Source organism: Oncorhynchus tshawytscha, linkage group LG17 (genome assembly GCF_018296145.1).
Source record: "Oncorhynchus tshawytscha isolate Ot180627B linkage group LG17, Otsh_v2.0, whole genome shotgun sequence".
Classification (NCBI taxonomy): domain Eukaryota; kingdom Metazoa; phylum Chordata; class Actinopteri; order Salmoniformes; family Salmonidae; genus Oncorhynchus; species Oncorhynchus tshawytscha.
In genome coordinates this window covers 12,698,432-12,721,129 of record NC_056445.1, presented here as the reverse complement: position 1 = coordinate 12,721,129, position 22,698 = coordinate 12,698,432, and the positions used below count along the sequence as shown (strand labels likewise).

General features: G+C 42.5%; 1 protein-coding gene across 2 annotated transcripts in view; it reads left to right on the top strand.

The window, feature by feature from the left end:
* The window catches only part of LOC112216885 (solute carrier organic anion transporter family member 1C1-like), a 52,149-nt gene that overhangs the window by 15,879 nt on the left and 13,572 nt on the right, over positions 1–22,698 (top strand). Inside the window, exons 3-6 of one of the 2 annotated variants that reach the window (XM_042300195.1) lie at positions 14,816–14,957; positions 18,355–18,487; positions 22,215–22,348; positions 22,528–22,674. In XM_042300195.1, the coding sequence (XP_042156129.1) occupies positions 14,816–14,957; positions 18,355–18,487; positions 22,215–22,348; positions 22,528–22,674 (556 nt within the window). Of the gene's footprint in view, positions 1–14,815; positions 14,958–18,354; positions 18,488–22,214; positions 22,349–22,524; positions 22,675–22,698 lie in introns of both variants that reach the window. The other variant, XM_042300194.1, reaches the window with a different exon arrangement.

The following is a 22,698-nucleotide window of genomic DNA, read 5'->3' as shown; positions in this document are numbered from 1 at the left end:
ATACATTGGATGAATCCCAGAACATATTCCATTCTGTACTAGCAAACCAGTCCTGCAGCATATCATCTGCATCATCTGACCATTTCCATATTGAGCGAGTCACTGGTACTTCCTGCTTTAGTTGTTGCTTGTAAGCAGAAATCAGGAGGATAGGATTATGGTCAGATTTTCCAAATGGAGGGCGAGAGAGAACTTTGTGCACGTCTACTTTGTGCACGTCTACTTTGTGCACGTCTAGCTTTGTGCACAGCTACAAAAAATATAGACGAAAACTCTCTTGGTAGATAGTGTCGTCTACTGCTTATCATGAGGTTCTCTACCTCAGGCGAGCAATACCTCGAGACTGCCTTAATATTAGACATTGCGCACCAGCTGTTATTGACAAATAGACAGACACCCCCACCCCTCGTCCTACCGGTCATAAATAAGAAACGTCCTCTCACTGTCAACTGCGTTTATTTTCAGCCAACTTAACATGTGTAAATATTTGTATACAGAGACAGAGATGGCCGCCTCGCTTCGCGTTCCTAGGAAACTATGCAGTTTTGTTTTTTTTTTTACGTGTTATTTCTTACACTAGTACCCCAGGTCATCTTAGGTTTCATTACATACAGCCGAGAAGAACTACTGAATATAAGATCAGCGTCAACTCACCATCAGTACGACCAAGAATATGTTTTTCGCGATGCGGATCCTGTGTTCTGCCTTACAACCAGTGTAACGGAGTGGATTACATGCAGCGACCCAAAAAAACGACTCAGAAAAAGAGGGAAACGAAGCGGTCTTCTGGTCAGACTCCGGAGACGGGCACACCGTGCACCACTCCCTAGCATTCTTCTCGCTCTGAACGAACTTTATTTAACTCTCTGCAAACTGGAACCGATTTATCCGGAGGCTGCATTCATTGTAGCTGGGGATTTTAACAAGGCTAATCTGAAAACAAGACTCCCTAAATTTTATCAGCATATCGATTGCGCAACCAGGGGTGGAAAGACCCTGGATCATTGTTACTCTAACTTCCGCGACGCATATAAGGCCCTGCCCCGCCCCCCTTTCGGAAAAGCTGACCACGACTCCATTTTGTTGATCCCTGCCTACAGACAGAAACTAAAACAAGAGGCTCCCACGCTGAGGTCTGTCCAACGCTGGTCCGACCAAGCTGACTCCACACTCCAAGACTGCTTCCATCACGTGGACTGGGAGATGTTTCGTATTGCGTCAGACAACAACATTGACGAATACGCTGATTCGGTGTGCGAGTTCATTAGAACGTGCGTTGAAGATGTCGTTCCCATAGCAACGATTAAAACATTCCCTAACCAGAAACCTTGGATTGATGGCAGCATTCGTGTGAAACTGAAGGCACGAACCACTGCTTTTAATCAGGGCAAGGTGTCTGGTAACATAACTGAATACAAACAGTGCAGCTATTCCCTCCGCAAGGCTATCAAACAAGCTAAGCGCCAGTACAGAGACAAAGTAGAATCTCAATTCAACGGCTCAGACACAAGAGGCATGTGCAGGGTCTACAGTCAATCACGGACTACAGGAAGAAACCCAGCCCAGTCACGGACCAGGATGTCTTGCTCCCAGGCAGACTAAATAACTTTTTTGCCCGCTTTGAGGACAATACAGTGCCACTGACACGGCCTGCAACGAAAACATGAGGGCTCTCCTTCACTGCAGCCGAAGTGAGTAAGACATTTAAACGTGTTAACCCTCGCAAGGCTGCAGGCCCAGACGGCATCCCCAGCCGCGCCCTCAGAGCATGCGCAGACCAGCTGGCCGGTGTGTTTACGGACATATTCAATCAATCCCTATACCAGTCTGCTGTTCCCACATGCTTCAAGAGGGCCACCATTGTTCCTGTTCCCAAGAAAGCTAAGGTAACTGAGCTAAACGACTACCGCCCCGTAGCACTCTCATCCGTCATCATGAAGTGCTTTGAGAGACTAATCAAGGACCATATCACCTCCACCCTACCTGACACCCTAGACCCACTCCAATTTGCTTACCGCCCAAATAGGTCCACAGACGATGCAATCTCAACCACACTGCACACTGCCCTAACCCATCTGGACAAGAGGAATAGCTATGTGAGAATGCTGTTCATCGACTACAGTTCAGCATTTAACACCATAGTACCCTCCAAACCCTGTGCAACTGGGTACTGGACTTCCTGAAGGGCCACCCCCAGGTGGTGAGGGTAGGAAACAACATCTCCAACCCGACCTATCCTCAACACTGGGGCCCCACAAGGGTGCGTTCTGAGCCCTCTCCTGTACTCCCTGTTCACCCACGACTGCGTGGCCATGCACGCCTCTAACTCAATCATCAAGTTTGCGGACGACACAACAGTGGTAGGCTTGATTACCAACAACGACGAGACGGCCTACAGGGAGGAGGTGAGGGCCCTCGGAGTGTGGTGTCAGGAAAATAACCTCACACTCAACGTCAACAAAACTAAGGAGATGATTGTGGACTTGGAAACAGCAGAGGGAACACCCCCCATCCACATCGATGGAACAGTAGTGGAGAGGGTAGCAAGTTTTAAGTTCCTCGGCATACACATCACAGACAAACTGAATTGGTCCACTCACACAGACAGCATCGTGAGGAAGGCGCAGCAGCGCCTCTTCAACCTCAGGAGGCTGAAGAAATTCGGCTTGTCACCAAAAGCACTCACAAACTTCTACAGATGCACAATCGAGAGCATCCTGGCGGGCTGTATCACTGCCTGGTATGGCAACTGCACCGCCCTCAACCGTAAGGCTCTCCAGAGGGTAGTGAGGTCTGCACAACGCATCACCGGGGGCAAATTACCTGCCCTCCAGGACACCTACACCATCCGATGCTACAGGAAGGCCATAAAGATCATCAAGGACATCAACCACCCGAGCCACTGCCTGTTCACCCCGCTGTCATCCAGAAGGCGAGGTCAGTACAGGTGCATCAAAGCTGGGACCGAGAGACTGAAAAACAGCTTCTATCTCAAGGCCATCAGACTGTTAAACAGCCACCACTAACATTGAGTGGCTACTGCCAACACACTGTCAATGACACTGACTCTACTCCAGCCACTTTAATAATGGGAATTGATGGGAAATGATGTAAATATATCACTAGCCACTTTAAACAATGCTACCTTATATAATGTTACTTACCCTACATTATTCATCTCATATGCATACGTAGATACTGTACTCTATATCATCGACTGCATCCTTATGTAATACATGTATCACTAGCCACTTTAACTATGCCACTTGGTTTACATACTCATCTCATATGTATATACTGTACTCGATATCATCTACTGTATCTTGCCTATGCTGCTCTGTACCATCACTCATTCATATATCCTTATGTACATATTCTTTATCCCCTTACACTGTGTATAAGACAGTAGTTTTTTTGGAATTGTTAGTTAGATTACTTGTTCGTTATTACTGCATTGTCGGAACTAGAAGCACAAGCATTTCGCTACACTCGCATTAACATCTGCTAACCATGTGTATGTGACAAATAAAATTTGATTTGATTTGATTTGAGTATTGATAGCTAGCATAGCAATAAGCCTAGCATTCAGCAGGCAACATTTTCACAAAAACAAGAAAAGCATTCAAATAAAATAATTTACCTTTGAAGAACTTCGAATGTTTTCAATGAGGAGACTCTCAGTTAGATAGCAAATGTTCAGTTTTTCCAAAAATATTAGTTGTGTAGGAGAAATCGCTCTGTTTTGTTCATCACATTTGGCTAAGAAAAAAAAAAGAAAATTCAGTCATTACAACGCCGAACTTTTTTCCAAATTAACTCCATAATATCGACAGAAACATGGCAAACATTGTTTAGAATCAATCCTCAAGTTGTTTTTGTGCACGCAGCTGGAGATAATTTTGACGGAGGACACCATGCGGGAACCTGGTAAATGTAGTCTCTTATGGTCAATCTTCCAATGATATGCCTACAAATACGTCACAATGCTGCAGACACCTTGGGGAAACGACAGAAAGTGTAGGCTCATTCCTGGCGCATTCACAGCCATATAAGGAGACATTGGAACACAGCGCATTCAAAATCTGGGGTACTTCCTGTATGAAATTTCATCTTGGTTTCGCCTGTAGCATTAGTTCTGTGGCACTCACAGACAATATCTTTGCAGTTTTGGAAACGTCAGAGTGTTTCCTTTCCAAAGCTGTCAATTATATGCATAGTCGAGCATCTTTTCGTGACAAAATATCTTGTTTAAAACGGGAACGTTTTTTTATCCAAAAATTAAAAGAGCGCCCCCTAATGCACAACTGGTTATTGTTGTCCTGACAGAGCTGTCAAAGTTGTGAGAAATCGTTCAGGTCCAGTAAAGGTGAAGCGCCACCCAGTGGCAGCATTCACTTTCAGTCTCCATGCCACAACTCCCAATTTTCTCACTCCTACCAATGACTCATGGGTGTCAGTCGTTACTATGGCAATTCAAGATGGCACTACCCATACCTCTAATAAACATTGTTCAAGATCAAAATGATAAAAACTGAGATTTTTCTAAGATACAAGCACATGTTTAGTATTAGTGGATTGAATACATGTCTTTGCTCAGCTTCACTTCCTGAAGTGTTTCCATTCCCTTTGCAGAAGGCAGGGTTGGGGAGGGCCTTGTAGCCATCCCAGAAGGGAGAGTATGCAGCATGTGCTGTCTCAGGATATGCAGTTTCCAGTTTGCACGAAGTTCAGTGTAGTTCCTTGAGAGCCGTCGCTGTGTAGGCAGTGAATATAACCCCCAAAAATTATTTTGGGAGCTAATGTGGTCAGAATTAGATGTGTTATTCCAGATTGGGAATTCCTGTACGTTACCACAATCACACCATGTTGTTAATCATGAGACATACTCCTCCACCTCTGTTTCCCGGAAAGTTCCTTCTGCCTATCCACACGATGAACGGAGAACCCCGCTGACTGTATGGATGGGGACAATATATCTGGAGAGAGCCAATGTAGTGGTCCATATCCCAAGGATATTAGCTCAGTTCTACCCTCTCGGGTTATGGACTTCTGTTGTTTTCTCCTGAAGCACTCTGGAAAGTATGTCAGTCAATCTAATACCTGCCAACGAACGTTGTTGCCATAGTGAAACATGAAAAGTGACTGACGTTGCTCTCCCAACAGAGCACATTAGGAACTGTCACGTGTGCTCCCTCTCTGGCCTCTAGGTCACCAGGCTGCTCGTTATGGCGCACACCTGTCAACAGCATTACGCGCAGATTGACACTCACCTGGACTCCATCACCTCCTTCATTACCTGCTCTTTATATGTCATTCCCTTTGATTTCTTCCCCAGTCGTCATTGTTCCTGTTTCATGTCGGTGCGCTGTTTGTGTTTCTTGTTTTATTCATTTATACATTAAATGTACTCACTCCCTGAACTTGCTTCCCGACTCTCAGCATACAGCATTACAGAATGATGCCATAAACAAGGGGAAGCATCAGGGAGTGTTTTTTGTTGTTTTATGATTTGGTGTTGGAGGTGATGTCGGGTCCGGGTGTCCGTACTGGAGCTACCTGGGAGGCCTCAGCCGGTTTGTCGGGTTCCCCTGCCTCAGCTGGCCTGACAGGTTTCCATACCTCAGCGGGATCGATAGGCTCCCATGTGTCAGCTGGCTCGACAGGCTGCCTTGCCTCAGTGTGTTCGATAGGCTCCCATGCCTCAGCTGGTGAACAGGTTCCCGTGCCTCGACTGAGGCAACCGGGCAGATCTCAGCCAGCTCATCAGGCTCTCACGCCTCTGCCGGTTCGTGAGGTTTCTACGCCTCAGCGGAGGCGACCGGTCCACTCCGGATCCCCGGGATCTTCTCTTTGGTTGGCGTCCTGCGGCTGGAGCCGAATGCGCCAGGGAGGGGGTACTGTCACGTATGCTCTCTCTCCGGCACTCTAGGTCATCATGTTTCCGCGCCTCAGCCGGATCAACATGTTCCCACGCCTTAGCAGAGGTGACCGGTTCACTCCTGATCCCGGAGTGGACCGTGTACTCCCTCTCTGGCCTGTGTACTCCCTCTCCGGCCTGTGTACTCCCTCTCCAGACTCTAGGTCACCAGGCTGCTCGTTATTGAGCACTCCTGTCACCAGCGTTATGCGCATTATGACACTCACCTGGACTCCATCACCTCCTTGATTACCTGCCCTTTATATGTCATTCCCTTTTGTTTCTTCCCCAGTTGCCATTGTTCCTGTTTCATGTCGGTGTGCTGTTTGTGTTTCTTGTTTTGTTCATTTATTTATTACATTTATTCACTCCCTGAACTTGCTTCACAACTCTCAGCCTACATCCTCTTTCTCCCTTTTAAATTCCTTTGATATATCCACTGCGCCACTCGGGCAAAGAGATATATTCAATCCACTAATACTAAACATGTGCCCCGGTTCGAATCCAGGTTGAATCACATGAATCACTGTGATTGGGAGTCCCATAGAATGGCACACAATTGACCCAGCGTCGTCTGGGTTTGGCCGGGGTAGGCCGTCATTGTAAATAAGAATTTGTTCTTAACTGACTTCCCTAGTTAAATAAAAAATACAAAGAAATTATAAACTGAATGGGCCAAGGGAAATTTTGTAGCCACCCTAAAATTCATAGACACAGTGGATGCTAAGGCTGACAGTCCATAGCCGTGTGCGAAATCTGTTTAGCCTATAACTTACTAAAACTGTACTTATCATACTACATACAATTTAGAACATACTGTTTAGTAAGACTGTATGCAGTAGGCAACAAATACTAACATATTAGACTCATATTAGTGCTGGGGACAATAAAAGGTCACTCTAAAATGTGCAGTTTTGTCACACAACAGAATGCGACAGATGTCTCAAGTTTTGAGCGTGCAATTGTCATGATGACTGCAGGAATGTCCACCAGAGCTTTTGCCAGAGGATTGAATGTTAATTTCTCTACCATTAGCCGCCTCCAATGTCATTTTAGAGAATTTAGCAGTATGTCCAACCGGCCTCACAACCACAGACCACTTATATGGCGTTGTGTGGGCGAGCTGTTTTCTGATGTCAACGTGCCCCATGGTAGCGGTATGGGTAGGCATAAGCTACGGATCGAGTCTGAGTCACAAGTCCCTATGGCTGAAGTCCAAGTCCCAGTGCTCGTGTCCTGGTCCAAGTGTTCAAGTCTGAGCCACTGGTTCCACATTAACTCAAAATAAAGTTATTTACCCAGTCAGATATAGTGTAGTGGCCCAACAAACGTAGCGGCGGTATTATGGGTCATGTCCTTTGAAGGGTAGCCTAAGGTCTAGAATTAATCAGTTTTCTCTCAGGAATAGAGGTAGACTTGGCTACGTTGGCTACAGAACCTGTGTATGAAATGCAGTGTGAAAGACTACTTTTCTATAGCCTACTCAAGGGAGAGAAAAACATAGCTAGAGTTTTGTTTTACTATTAAACTCAGTGCGGCTATTGTTTTTTATTTCTTAAAGCAGTGTGTGTTTCTTAAGGCAAAGGGTAGCTAAATAGAAGGCTGGTGGTGATTGGTTAGCTCAAGTGAAGCAAGAGAGTCACCTGCGTATTATGTATAAATGGAGCCGGAGCGGAGCCTGTCTACTTTTCTGCCCACACGCATCGCTTTCTCCCCTGCAGCTCACCGGCTGTGTTTGCCGGGTGTGACACATCCTTCCCACTGCTTAACAGAACTGCACATCTGTGTTGCTAATATTATTCATGGTTATTATTGAAAAGCTCTCAATCTCTTCAAAAACTCTTGTCCAGTCCACACTTAGTAGTTAGATGTTAGTCACGTAGATCATTTTGTCTCGTTTTAGTAAACTGAAATGAAAAATCATTTTAGTTTACTTCTAGTTTTTCTGGCTCTATTTAGTCAGATGCCACTGTAAAATAGGTGTTTAATGAATATTTTAGTCACTACACTGAGTTTTCAACCTATTGTGAAGCCCCATCCTTCAGCTTTATAGCTGTTTTTTTAATCAAGGAGTAGGCCTTTAATTGCCTAAAAACATTCTTCCCTCTGACACAAAGGATTTGCGTCCACCTCAGAGCTCAGAGAGTAGCAGCTTGTTATTCTTCAGGATTAAAGCTACATGAGACAATGGTGTCTCAGCCTCTTAAAATAAGACTGTTTGTTGAAGTATGTTCAAAGTTGAAAAAGGTCAGTTTCTCAGGATTGTTAGTTAGCCAGCCGGTGTGGCTCGGGGTTCTATGGTGCTTGTTTGAACTGTAATGCCATGATAAATACATATCACAATATTCTACTGGTTAGCATATCGTCGGATTGTTTCCACTGGTATTGTTAGACTATTTAACAGGAAAGTACGTGGTAACTCGAATGGGTACTTTCTGGTAGACAAATGGTGTAAGCAAATGGTGCCTAGTTGTAACGGGTGTCGTCGTCGGATGAGGAGGAATCAGACCAAAGTGCAGCGTGGTAAGTGTTCATGACTTTTATTGAACGGAACACTGAAACAAAAATAACAATGTGAAACCGAAACAGTCCTGTCAGGTGAAGAACACTAAACAGAAAACAACTACCCACAAAACATAGGTGGGAAAAGCTACCCAAGTATGGTTCCCAATCAGAGACAATGATAGTCAGCTGTCCCTGATTGAGAACCATACCCGGCCAAAACAAAGAAATACAAAACATAGAAAAAGGAACATAGAATGCCCACCCAAATCACACCCTGACCAAACCAAAATAGAGACATAAAAAGCTCTCTAAGGTGACACTAGTGGTGCTTGATTCAAATGAATCCCAAAGAAACAAATAGCCTGAGTAATTAATAGATGATTCGTTTATTACCATTTTGCCATGTTATTTCTTAGTAAATGGGCTTCCTGGTCATTTCTGTTCTTTAAGGTAAAGTGCTAACTTTTTCTCTTTCATATTCACAATGAGATGAGGCAATGGGGCTAATATGGCTATGATCAACTTATGTTTGAATATTCACATGTAGCCATTTCTATGGCTAGAAGACATTTTAGAAATCAAAGATCTAAAATAAAGAGATACAATAGAGCTCAGATTGTAAAAGTATTCTCTTTTTAGTCATAGATATGGCTAATCCACGTGTAACCTAGATAGGCATAATATGACCATGCAAAAAAATACATTTTGGGTTGATCATGGGCTAATTGTGACTGCGAACACTCTATAGACCCTTTGTTGGGGTGTAAAGAAAGGCTCTATTGTATGGCCTTGCATTGAAACCGTATGACTAACTAAAGCTGATTAACTGTGACTATGCTAGTTATGACAGTGCTGTCAGTGAGATTTGACTTAAACATGTTGACACACATGTGGACCATAGATGTGATGACATAAATTCAGAGCTGGGCTCAGACAGTGTTTTCCTTTCAATTAAATGCAGATCACTGAGTTATTGGTTTTCTATTAGTGTAAGAGATATTCTAGGCCTACTTGCCATTCTACTTTGATCTGTTGATACAGGATATTTATTCTAGGAGACAATATAATTATGTAGTCCCATTAGACAAGCTTATGCAAAGTCTTCTACCTACTAGGCTGCTGTGTCTGTCTGAATAACTAAACATTAGAAATGCCATGTCATTATAGAAGAGCCGAATGGATTTGTTAGCTGTTAGCTAGGATTTGTTAGCTCTTCTCTAAACCCTTATGCACCTGAGATTACTCTTGCTGCTCTCTGTATCCTAATAGCCTCCGATAGAGTTACCAGCAGAGGAAATCCTGAAGCCGTAGTGGTAAATTCTGGGAAATTAGGCTCCAGAGGGCTCTGGTCACGTGCAAGGTTTGGTTGCTGGTCTGGTTGCTACTTCCATGCATGTGTAATGTCATCTAACTGTGATCTAGCTCAGAGTAAGGCAATATGGCCAAAATATATTTTTGACTGTATTTTATGTTTTTGAATAATCAAAGTTCAAAAAATGTTTCATGAGTAGTGCATGCATTTCCTTCAGTCATGTTATTATTTCCACACTGTATCACATTTATTTTGTCTTTGTATGCCTCTATTTTGTAAAAAAAAAAAAAAATGTACAAAATAATTATTCTCCTCTATGAACATGTATACTGAACAAAAATATAAACGCAGCATGCAACCATTTCAAAGATTTTACTGAGTTATAGTTCACATAAGGAAGTCAGACATCTGAAATAAATTAGGCCTTAATCTATGGCTTTCACATAACTGGGAAAACAGATATGCATCGGTTGGTCATAAACCTTTGAAACAAAGGTAGGGGCGGGGATCAGAAAACCAGTCAGCATCTGGTGTGACTACCATTTGCCTCATGATGTGCGACACATTTTCTTCACATTTGAGTTGATCAGGCTGTTGATTGTGGCCTGTAGAATGTTGTCCTACTCCTCTTCTTTGGCTGTGCGAAGTTGCTGGATATGGGCAGGAACTGGAACACGCTGTCATACACATCGATCCAGAGCATCCCAAACATGCTCAATGGGTGACATGTCTGGTGAGTATTCAGGCCATCGAAGCACTAGGACATTTTCAGCTTCCAGGAATTGTGTACAGATCCTTGCGACATGGGTCTGTGTATTATCATGCTGAAACATGAGGTGATGTTGGCAGATGAATGGCACGACAATGGGCCTCAGGATCTTGGCACGGTATCTCTATGCATTGAAATTGCAATCGCTAAAATGTAATTGTGTTCGTTGTCTGTAGCTTATGCCTGCCCATACCATAACCCTACCGCCATCATGGGGCACGCTGTTCACAATGTTGACATCAGCAAACCGCTCACCCACACTAAATTATTTGCAGGAAAGAATAGGTTACATGCGTGAAGTGGATCTCAAGTAATCTATGAACTTTTGAATATCTTGGCCATCTACTGTTATAATCTCCACCCAGCACAGCCTGAAGAGGACTGGCCAACCCTCAGAGCCTGGTTCCTCTCTAGGTTTCATCCTAGGTTCCTGCCTTTCTAGGGAGTTTTTCCTAGCCACCATGCTCCTACATCTGCATTGCTTGCTGTTTGGAGTATTAGGCTGGGTTTCTGTATTAGCACTTTGTTACATTGGCTGATGTAAAAAGGGCTCTATACATTTTGATTGATTGATATTGGTTCCTTCAATCAGGACTACAAGGCACAGGGAGAATCATGACCAAGGTTTTCTGACCCATTTTCAAACCCCCGAGAGATTGAGAGAGATTACAGAATTGAAGCCATGATTAGCTTAGAACAACAAAAAGGTTGTATTCTTCACGTGTCTTTTGTCTACCCTGAGGGAATTAGAGAACTAATTGACTGTTGGGCCCAGGCAGGAGAGAGGAAAGGAAGGAATAATGCAAGATATCTCTCCTTTCTCCTGTCTTCCCTTATTCCTGCCTTTCCTCTCCTACCTCTCCTGCCCAACAGCTGCTCTGGATTTGACTGTCTGAAAATGAAGAGAGAGAGGAGGGTGGGAGATAGAAAGGGGGGAGAGAGAGAGGGACACAGGGAGACCCAGACAGAGGGAGATATTGGCCATGTCCAGATACCCGTACTTGCTTCCTAAATAGTAGTCCGTTTGAGTATGCAAAATATTTTTTTTTTTTGCGTTTCTGACATTTAGCAAATCGAGTATACTTTAAATGCCAGGATGGTATATTTATTTCATCGAGTAGAATTCGTTGCACACTATTGAGGAAGATAATCGTCTTTTCACACCCACATGTGTTCGACAACAGCTGATAATCAGAATAGGGGATGTGCTCCACAAAAATGTACGAATGGCGAGGAACAAGCGTGATTTCGCATTTGATGACGCCTTCTCAGTATGGATGAGAAGTATGTTGATATTTGTTGCTTACTGCATACGTTTGTACTAAACAGTATGTTTTAAATAGAATGTAGTATGGTTAGAAAGAGGGGGAGGTTGTTAATGAGGCATACGCTATTGCAAGCGAACAGCCTTGAAGGTTCATTAGGAACCCCCTGACCATTTTGAATTACAATGCACTTGGGAGAGATAATGTCCCATCCAACCATGAATTAGACCCTGAATTATCACTTGTCTTCCAGTTGTGGTTGCAAGCCTGAATTGATGTTTATCTCTGTAATTGGGCTTGTGCTTTCTAGTGATTTTTGGCTGGCTGCCAGTGTAGATCATACATACTAAAGTAAACTCTCTGGGGTGTTATCATTCATGAGTTAATTTCTTAATGCCTCAAATGAACAATAATGGTACCATAACGGACTGCTATGTTTTGTTTGTTTTATAGTTTTGACTGGCTGGATGGATTGATGGTGTGTGCTGTAGCCTGTATGCAGAACATGCAAAGGACATCACTGCTGAGGGATCCATTAAAACACTCGTTTAACCAGCCATTTAATCCACAAATGGTCTCCTCTTCAACTCTCACTCTCTGTCTCTCTCTCTCTCTCTCTTTCTTGCTTTATCTCTCTCTCTCTCGCTCTCACTCTCTGGTCGTGTTCAAAATCTGTCTTTCTTACCACTTACTAAAACTACATACTGTGTACTAATCATACTATTTAGAACGTACTGTTTAGTAAAACTGTATACAGTAAGCAACAAATATCAACGTACTAGACACACCCATACTAAGAATACGTCATTTAATGCAGTGGTTCCCAAAGTTTTTCACTCAGACCCCCCTTCCAGCATTGGGGGAACATCCCGCATGTGCGTGCCACTCCTATTTCAATTGGCAGAAGCACTGATCACATGACACAAACCGTTCACACCCCTCTTGTTGGCGGAGAGAACATTTTGCAGGTTTAAAACTTATTTCCTGCAATTCTACAATTTCTTTCATGGGATGCAGACATTTTGCAGTTTTAAAGCTCATTTTCTTGCAATTCTATAAAAAAGTGTCTAATATGTACTCAATGTGTACTCAAAATGCCTTCTATTTTGAGTACGAGTATTCGGACACCGCCTCTTTCTTTCTTTCTTTCTTTCTTTCTTTCTTTCTTTCTTTCACAGTGCCACAGGAACGTCTGTATAATGTTTGGGTTTTCAGTTATTACAATGCCAAAGACATGCTCATTTCAATGTGTACTAGAAGAGTGTTGTGGTGCTTTTCAAAAAATATACTGAACAAAAATATAAACATGCAACAATTTAAAAGATTTTACTGAGTTACAGTTCATGAGGAAATCAGTCAATTTAAATCAATTCCTTAGATCCTAATCTATGGATTTCACACAAATGTGAATACAGAATACAGGCCTAATAATGGGCCTCAGGATCTCGTCACTGTATTTTTGTGCACTCAAATTGCCACCGATTAAATGCAATTTTTTTCGCTGTCCTTAACCGATTCCTGCCCATACCATACCTACACCGCCACCAAAACCTCTCCCCCACATAACGCCATACAAATAGTCTGTGGTTGTGATGCCAGTTGGATGTACTGCCAAATGCTCTAAAACGACTTTGGAGGCAGCTTATGATAGTGAAATTAACATTAAATTCTCTGGCAACAGAGCTCTGCTCTGGTGGACATTCCTGCAGTCAGCATGCCGATTGCACGCTCCCTCAAAAGTTGAGACATCTCTGGCATTGTGTTGTGTGACAAAACTGCACATTTTAGAGTGGCCTTTTATTGCCCCCAGCGCAAGGTGCACCTGTGTAATTATCATGATGTTTAATCAGCTTCTTGATATGCCACACCTGTCAGGTGGATACATTATATTGGCAAATGAGAAATGCTCACTGACAAGGATATGAACAAATTTGTGTACAAAATTTGAGAGAAATAAGCTTTTTGTGCATATGGAAAATTTCAGGGATCTTTTATTTCAGCTCATAAAACAATGGATCAACACTTTACATGTTGCGTTTATATTTTTGTTCAGTGTAGTTTCCCGGGCTAGTCTTTGATGTGGAAAAGCCCATGGGAATGTGGACGTGCCGCTGTGAGAAGACAAACATTACTCATTGTGAGAGAGATGGGAGGTGTTGCTAGTCGTGAGTGGCCCAGAGCGGGAAGACTGATGCAATGGATGCTGGAGCTCATCTTTCCTAGCCTAGTCCCCGATCTGTTTGTGCTATCTTGCCAACACCTTGTCACTAATTTCCAAACATGTTTGGCACGACAGTTCCATAAGGACATCAGAAACAGACTGGGACACACACTGGGTTCTTCAGCTGTCCCCATAGGATAACACATTTGGTTCCAGGTAAAAGCCTTTAGGGTTCCAGGTAGAATAATTTTGGGTTCTACTTGAAACCAAAAGGGTTCTACCTGGAGCCAACAAGAGTTCTTTAAAAGGATATCCTATGGGGACATCCAAAGATCTCTTTTAGGTTCTAGATAGCACCTTTTTTTCTAAGACTGGAGGCCAATCCATAATGTATAAGTTCCCTCTCCTAGTCAAAACCAATCCTTTCTTCATCAGTTGCTTGGGTTGAGTCATCGGTCTCTCACATAAGGAGCCATCTTAAGTCTGATGTAGACTCTTAATCCTCTCTTTGTCCGGGTCTTCCTCAATACCCTGTAGTTACAGATACACTCTGCTTTCCCTCTCATCCTCCATCCCCCCTTTTCCTTTCCCTCTTCTATCCTCCTCTCCTCTGTGCTTCTATGATGTAGGCCTAGTTGAATATTAAACAGGAAATGTGATAGCAGGAGCTAAAATAGGCTAATGAGCCTATGAAAAGTAGAGCTGTGGTGTACAGCAACACAGGGGTAACTCTCCCTCTCTCTGATGATGAAAATCTGGATACAAGTACAACCCGATATGTATTAATTATTAACAATCAATATCTCTTTCTCCCCATCCCCTTTCTTCTATGTCTCACTTTCTGCCGCCTTCCTTTCTCCTTCCTTTCTCCCCTCATGCTCTTCAGATGTTCCTTGTGGCTCTGTCGTTTGCCTACTTTGCCAAGGCCTTGTCTGGCAGCTACATGAAGAGCACAATAACCCAGCTGGAGAGGCGCTTTGACATCCCCAGTTACCTTACAGGCGTCATCGACGGGAGCTTTGAGATTGGTAAGTAAGTGTCTACGTCACAGGTCCCCATCCCCCATGTCCTCACCTCGTCCTCATCCCCAGGGCTATTTTGGGCTTCCGTTCTATCCATGTTGTTGTGAAAGAGAAGAGATGTGAATGAATGGGTCACCAAGGCCTTCTAGGAAGTCTCATTTATCAGGTGTGTGTGCACAAAAAAACTAGCAACCTTGTGTGCATCAGATTTCCCACAAAGGTTAGTATTTATTAATTTTGAACTTGTGGGAAAGTGTACAGCTCAGACCATTCGTACGCACAACTTCTAGTGGTCGATCAATTGTATTGCAAGCAAATATTGTTCTTATGGGGGAGATGGTGTTTGATGCACGAGAATAATTCATGAAAAAAATTCAAACGTCTGCCTAGTGATAAAACAGATGCATTAGATGTTGTTAAGAAGATAGCATAGCAGCATGTAGCCTAATATATTTATTTTATTATTTGGCCTAAATCATAATCATATTGCAGGACATGTCTCTCCTTTTCTGACATGACTGGTTCATTCCCGCTACAGAACAAATATTAGGCTACCATTTATCCAACGCTCATTCAATAGCCAAGCATGCTCAAAAGTAAATAGACCGGAAGCCTACTTAAAATATTTGACATTATGGGTAGGCTACAGTATTGCTGTGTGGTAAGAGGGCAACATCATAGCCTATTTAATCTCAGAGCCTATACCAATGAAGGAGATATAAACACAAAGTACTGATAAACAAAATATTGAACAACAATTTGTGTTTTGATTAGGAGGTTTTGGCGCGGCCAGTGTTTGGCTCTCGCGATAGGTGGCATGCAAGTCACTGAAACATATTTCTGCCTACACCTTTACAGAAATCTGATCAAACTTACCATTGCACCTTCTTTGAGAAACTGTCATGGCCCAGTTCAAACATCAAATCAAATTCAAATCAAAGTGTATTGGTCACGTACACAGATTTGCAGATGTTATCGCATGTGCAGTGAAATGCTCATGTTTCTAGCAGCGAATGGCGCCGTTTCCCCCTACTGTGGATTCCGTCTCTATGGGTTTAGTTAAGGTTAAGATAAGGGGTCAATTTTAGTTTAAAATTAGTCATTTTGCAGTGTCCTCGTAGAGTCTCCCTTCAGCCCAAGGTTTGGGAGTATATAGAAACACCTCTCTACCTCAAGCCTTTCTTTTGGGGGGGGTGCTAGATCAGCGTTAATAATACAGACAGATTGTGGCTTCCATCAATGTAATTGTCTGCATAATTTCCAAATGATCACACATAATTTCCAATCCCCCATGTATTTCTTATATGTATATAAAATATATACACTACCGGTCAAAAGTTTTAGAAAACCTTCTCATTCAAGGGTTTTTCTTTATTTGTACTATTTTCTACATTGTAGAATAATAGTGAAGACATCAAAACTATAAAATAACACATATGGAATCATGTAGTAACCAAAAAAGTGTTAAACAAATCAAAATATATTTTATTTTTGAGATTCTTCAAATAGCCACCCTTTACCTTGATGAGAGCTTTGCACGCTCTTGGCATTCTCTCAACCAGCTGCAGAATGCTGTGGTAGCCATGCTGGTTAAGTATGCCTTGAATTCCAAATAAATCACAGACAGTGTCACCAGCAAACACCATAACACCTCCTACTCCATGCTTTTACGTTGGGAAATACACCATCTCACAAAGACATGGCGGTTGGAGCCAAAAATCTCAAATTTGTACTCATCAGACCAAACAACAAATTTCCACCAGTCGAATGTCCATTGCTCGTATGTCTTCACTATTATTCTACATTGTAGAAATAATACAAATAAAGAAAAACCCTTGAATGAGTAGGTCTTCTAAAACTTTTGACCGGTAGTGTGTGTATATATATATATATATATATATATATATTTTTTTTTTTATATATATATATTTTTTATATATATATATTTTTCCTTTATTTATTTTCTCCTAACCCTAGCATCCTTCATCCTGCATCCGTCCTTAAGCCATTTTGCCACAACTTTGGAGGCATGCTTGGGGTCATTGTCTATTTGGAAGACCCGTTTGCGACCAAGCTTTAACTTCCTGACTGATGTCTGGAGATGTTGCTTCAATATATCCACATAATTTTCCTTTCTCATGAAGCCATCTATTTTGTGAAGTGCATGATGCTGCCACCCCGTGCTTCACGGTTGGGATGGTGTTGTTCTGCTTGCAAGCCTCCTGCTTTTTCTTCCAAACATAACAATGCTCATTATTGCCAAACAGTTCTATTTTTGTTTCATCAGACCAGGGGACATTTCTCTAAAACGTACGATCTTTGTCCCCATGTGCAGTTGAAAACCGTAGTCGGGATTTTTTTATGGCGGTTTTAGAGCAGTGGCTTCTTCCTTGCTGAGCAGCCTTTCAGGTTATGTCGATATAGGACTCGTTTTACTGTGGATATAGATACTTTTGTACCTGTTTCCTCCAGCATCTTCACAAGGTCCTTTGCAGTTGTTCTGGGATTGATTTGCACTTTTCGCACGAAAGTAGGTTAATCTCTAGGAGACAGAACGCGTCTCCTTCCTGAGCGGTATGACGGCTGCGTGGTCCCATGGTGTTTATACTTGCGTACTGTTATTTGTACAGATGAACGTGGTACCTTCAGGCATTTGGAAATTACTCCCAAGGATGAACCATACTTGTGGCGGTCTATAATTTGTTTTCCTGAGGTATAATTAGTTTTTCTTTTGATTTTCCCATGATGTCAAGCAAAGAGGCACTGAGTTTGAAGGTGGGTCTTGAAATACATCCACAGGTACACCTCCAATTGACTCAAATGATGTCAATTAGCCTATCAGAAGCTTCTACAGCCATTACATAATTTTCTGGAATTTTCCAAGCTGTTTAAAGACAGTCAACTTAGTGTATGTAAACTTCTGGAATTGTGATACAGTGAATTATAAGTGAAATAATCTGTCTGTATACAATTGTTGGAAAAATTATGTGTCATGCACAAAGTAGATGTCCTAATCGACTTGCCAAAACTATAGTTTGTTAACAAGAAATTTGTGGAGTGGTTGAAAAATGAGTTTTAATGACTCCAACCTAAGTGTATGTAAACTTCTGACTTCAACTGTACATTATTTAGAGGAATTGGGCATTGTGATTGTGAATAAATCGAAGCAGACCATTGTGTCAGAGCTGGAGTCAGTTCCATGTCAACTCGACAATTCAAGAATCCATTCAGGAACGGAATCTAAATAGAGTTGTAACTAGAATAACTCTATTTGAAAATACATTTCACTTTTGAAATTTCTAAATTGAATCTCGATTCATCGGATTTGTCAATTTGAGAATTTAAATGGCAGCTAAGAACAGTCAAATTCTGTGTCTGGTCTGTCTGTCTGTCGCCCTACCAGGTAACCTGTTGGTGATAGCATTCGTGAGTTACTTTGGTGCAAAGCTGCATCGGCCCAAGATCATAGCCATGGGCTGTGTACTGATGGCCATGGGAACATTCATCATCGCTCTGCCACACTTCCTCATCGGACGGTGAGGTTTTACTGACTTTTATTTTGAAGGAGGATTAACTTACAATGCTTGCGTTTCCAGCTTCCTTTTCAAATAAAATGTTATCACATACACATATTTAGCAGATGTTATTGTGGGTCTAGTGAAATGCTTTTCTGAATGCACTTGTGGTGCAGTAAGCTAAAGCTTATCTGAATATGTGTATAAGTGTGTGCATGTGTGTGTACTCTAGTCTGAATCACGTTTCCAGTTATCCTGTGTTTAAGGGATATGTCCGTCTAAAGTGCATTCAAAATTAAAGCGATTAAAGGCGATTAAAGCCTTGAGTCTTTTTGGGTATGACGCTACAAGCTTGCCATACCTGTATTTGGGGAGTTTCTCCCATTCTCCTCTGCAGATCCTCTCAAGCTATGTCAAGTTGGATGGGGAGCGTTGCTGCACAGCTATTTCAGGTCTCTCCAGATATGTTTTATTGGGTTCAAGTCCGAGCTCTGTCTGGTCCACTCAAGAATATTCAGAGACATGTCCCGAAGCCACTCCTGCATTGTCTTGGGTGTGGGCTTAGGGTCGTTGTCCTGTTGGAAAGTGAACCTTCGCCCCAGACCCTGAGTGCTCTGGAGCAGGTTTTCATCGAGGATCTCTCTGTACTTTGTCTGTTCATCTTTCCCTCGATCCTGACTAGTCTCCCAGGCCCTGCTGCTGAAAAACATTCCACAGCATGATGTTGCCAACACCATGCTTCACCGTAGGGATGGTGCCAGGTTTCCTCCAGACGTGACACTCGGCATTCAGGCCAAAGAGTTCAATCATGGTTTCATCAGACTAGAAAATCTTGTTTCTCATGGTCTGAGAGTCTTTAGGTTCCTTTTGGTAAACTCCAAGCGGGCTGTCATGTAACTTTTACTGAGGAGTGGCTTCTGTCTGGCCACTCTACCATAAAGGCCTGATTTGGTGGAGTGCTGCAGAGATAGTTGTCCTTCTGGAAGGTTCTCCCATCTCCACAGAGGAACTCTGGTGCTCTATCAGAATGACCATTGGTTCTTGGTCACCTCCCTGACCAAGGCCTTTCTCCCCTGATTGCTCAGTTTGGCCGGGCGGCCAGCTCTAGGAAGAGTCTTGGTTGTTCAAAACTTCTATTTAAGAATGATGGAGGCCACTGTAATCTTGGTGACCTTCAATGCTGCAGAAATGTTTTGGTACCCTTCCCCGGATCTGTGCCTCGACACAATCCTGTCTCTGAGCTCCACGGACAATTCCTTTGACCTCATGGCTTGTTTTTTGCTCTGACATGCACTATCAACTGTGGGACCTTACAGTGCCTTGCAAAAGTATTCATCCTCCTTAGCGTTTTTACTATTTGGTTGCATTACAACCTGAAATTTTAATTGATTTTTATTTGGATTTCATGTAATGGACACAAAATAGTCCAAATTGGTGAAGTGAAAAAAAAAAAAAATGGAAAAGTGTTGCTTGCATATGTATTCACCCCCTTTGCTATGAAGCTCCTAAATAAGATCTGGTGCAACCAATTACCTTCAGAAGTCACATCATTTGTTATATTGGACACAGGTGGACTTTATTTAAGTGTCACATGATCTCGGTATATTTAAACTTGTTCTGAAAGGCCCCAGAGTCTGCAACACCACTAAGCAAGGGGCACCACCAAGCAAGGGGAAATATGACGACCAAGGAGCTCTCCAAACAAGTCAGGGACAAACTTGTGGAGAAGTACAGATCAGGGTTATGTTATAAAAAAATATCTGAAACTTTGAACATCCCACAGAGCACCATTTTTAAATCCATTATTAAAAAATGGAAAGAATATGGCACCACAACAAACCTGCCAAGAGAGGGACTCCCACCAAAACTCTCGAACCAGGCAAGGAGGGCATTAATCAGAGAGGCAACAAAGAGACCAAAGATAACCCTGAAGGAGCTGCAAAGCTCCACAACGGAGATTGGAGTATCTGTCCATAGGACCACTTTAAGCCGTACACTCCACAGAGCTGGGCTATATGGAAGAGTGGCCAGAAAAAAGCCATTGCTTTAAAAAAAAAATAAGCAAACATGTTTGGTGTTTTCGCCAAAAGACATGTGGGAGACTCCCCAAACATATGGAAGAAGGTACTCTGGTCAGATGAGACTAAAATTGAGCTTTTTGGCCATCAAGGAAAACGTTATGTCTGGCGCAAACCCAACACCTCTCATCACCCCGAGAACATTATCATGGTGGTGGCAGCATCATGCTGTGGGGATGTTTTTCATTGTCAGGGACTGGGAAACTGGTCAGAAAGGAAGGAATTTTGGATGACGTTAAATACAGGGAAAATCTTGAGGGGAAACCTGTTTCAGTCTTCCAGAGACAAGTTTTTAGGAATAACCCTAAGCATACTGCTAAAGCAACACTCAAGTGGTTTAAGGGGAAACATTTAAATGTCTTGGAATGGCCTAGTCAAAGCCCAGACCTCAATGCAATTGAGAATCTGTGGTATGACTTAAAGATTGCTGTACACCAGCGGAATCCATACAACTTGAAGCAGCTGGAGCAGTTTTGCCTCGAAGAATGGGCAAAATCCCAGTGGCTAGATGTGCCAAGCTTATAGGGACATACCCCCAAGAGACTTGCAGCTGTAATTGCTGCAAAAGGTGGCTCTATAAAGTATTGACTTTGGGGGTTTAATAGTTATGCACGCTCAAGTTTTCAGTTTTTTTGTCTTATTTGTTTCACAATAAAAAATATTTTGCTTCTACAAAGTGGGAGGCATGTTGTGTTAATCAAATGATACAAAATACATTTTAATTCCAGGCAACAAAATAGGAAAAATGCTTAGAGGGTGAACATTTTCGCAAGCCACTGTATATAGACAGGTGTGTGCCTTTCCAAATCACGTCCAATCAATTGAATTTACCACAGGTGTACTCCAATCAAGTTGTAGAAACATATCAAGGATGATCAATGGAAACAGGATTCACCTGAGTTCAATTTCGAATCTCAAAGCAAATGGTCTGAATACTATGTGAATGTTATATATTTTTTTTTTTATATACATTTGCAAAGATTTCTAAAAACCTGTTTTTGCTTTGTCATTATGGGGTATTGTGTGTAGATTGATGGGGGAAAAATGTATTTAATCCATTTGGAATAAGGCTGTGACGTAATGTGGAAAAGGTCAAGGGGTCTGAATACTTTTCGAATGCTCTGTATTTCTGTGTGTTTGGATAAAGTCTGGGAAAGGACAGATATCACTGTGACTCTGTAGTGATATGCTAATATACTGTATTTTGTACATATTTTATATGTTGTATACCGTCGTTTGTGGGATGACGCATGGTTGTGTGTGTTATCATGTGTTCTCATTAGCTTGCCTTGGTCATGAAAGTTTGATCAGTCAGAATGTTTCATCCCTCCCACAAGATGGGAACATAGTGAATCTTAAAGAATACATGCTGCGCTGTATGGAGTCTCTTTACTGAACGACAAGAGAAGTTTTACTATATGCATTTTTACAGCTGTGGGATGTTTTTCCAAAAAACACATTCAGTCGCCAATTGTTTAGTATTTTACAGCGGAAGCCAGGAAAGCTTCTTCCTATCGTTAAGTATCGCGTATAACATGATGTATAAAACGTTGATTCCTAAATGTTTCATTGCACTCCTGTTCTGCTTTGTCTCTGTCCTCTCTAACTGTATAACGTGGTGCTTTCTCCCCTCCCTTCGCTAAACAGTCACATTGGTGTTTTGTACGCAGCTATAAGTTCGAAACATCAATCCGATCGTCAGTGAATTCAACCAATAACCTCTCTCCATGTCCAGCGCGTCTGTTGTCACCCGCCGCGCTAGCTTCGGGTGACCCGCTTTCTAAGACGCCAAGCACAGGGACAGGTGTGTCAGCTAAACACACGCACACATGCTCATGTACATGCATGCCACCACGCAAACACAAACCCACGCACACACAACTGTACGCACACAAACATGTACTCATGGATACACACGGATATGCGCTCACACACACAAACAGTGCTGTAACTATTCTCTCTCTCCTTCCCCTTTCCCAGTAGGTTGTGAAGGAGAGTCCAACCTCTCCATGTGGATCTATGTGTTCCTGGGGAATGTCTTACGAGGGATCGGGGAGACGCCAGTGCAGCCCCTTGGGATCTCGTATATAGATGATTTCGCCAGGGAGGAAAATGCTGCATTCTACATTGGTAATAGACCAATTGGAAAAACAA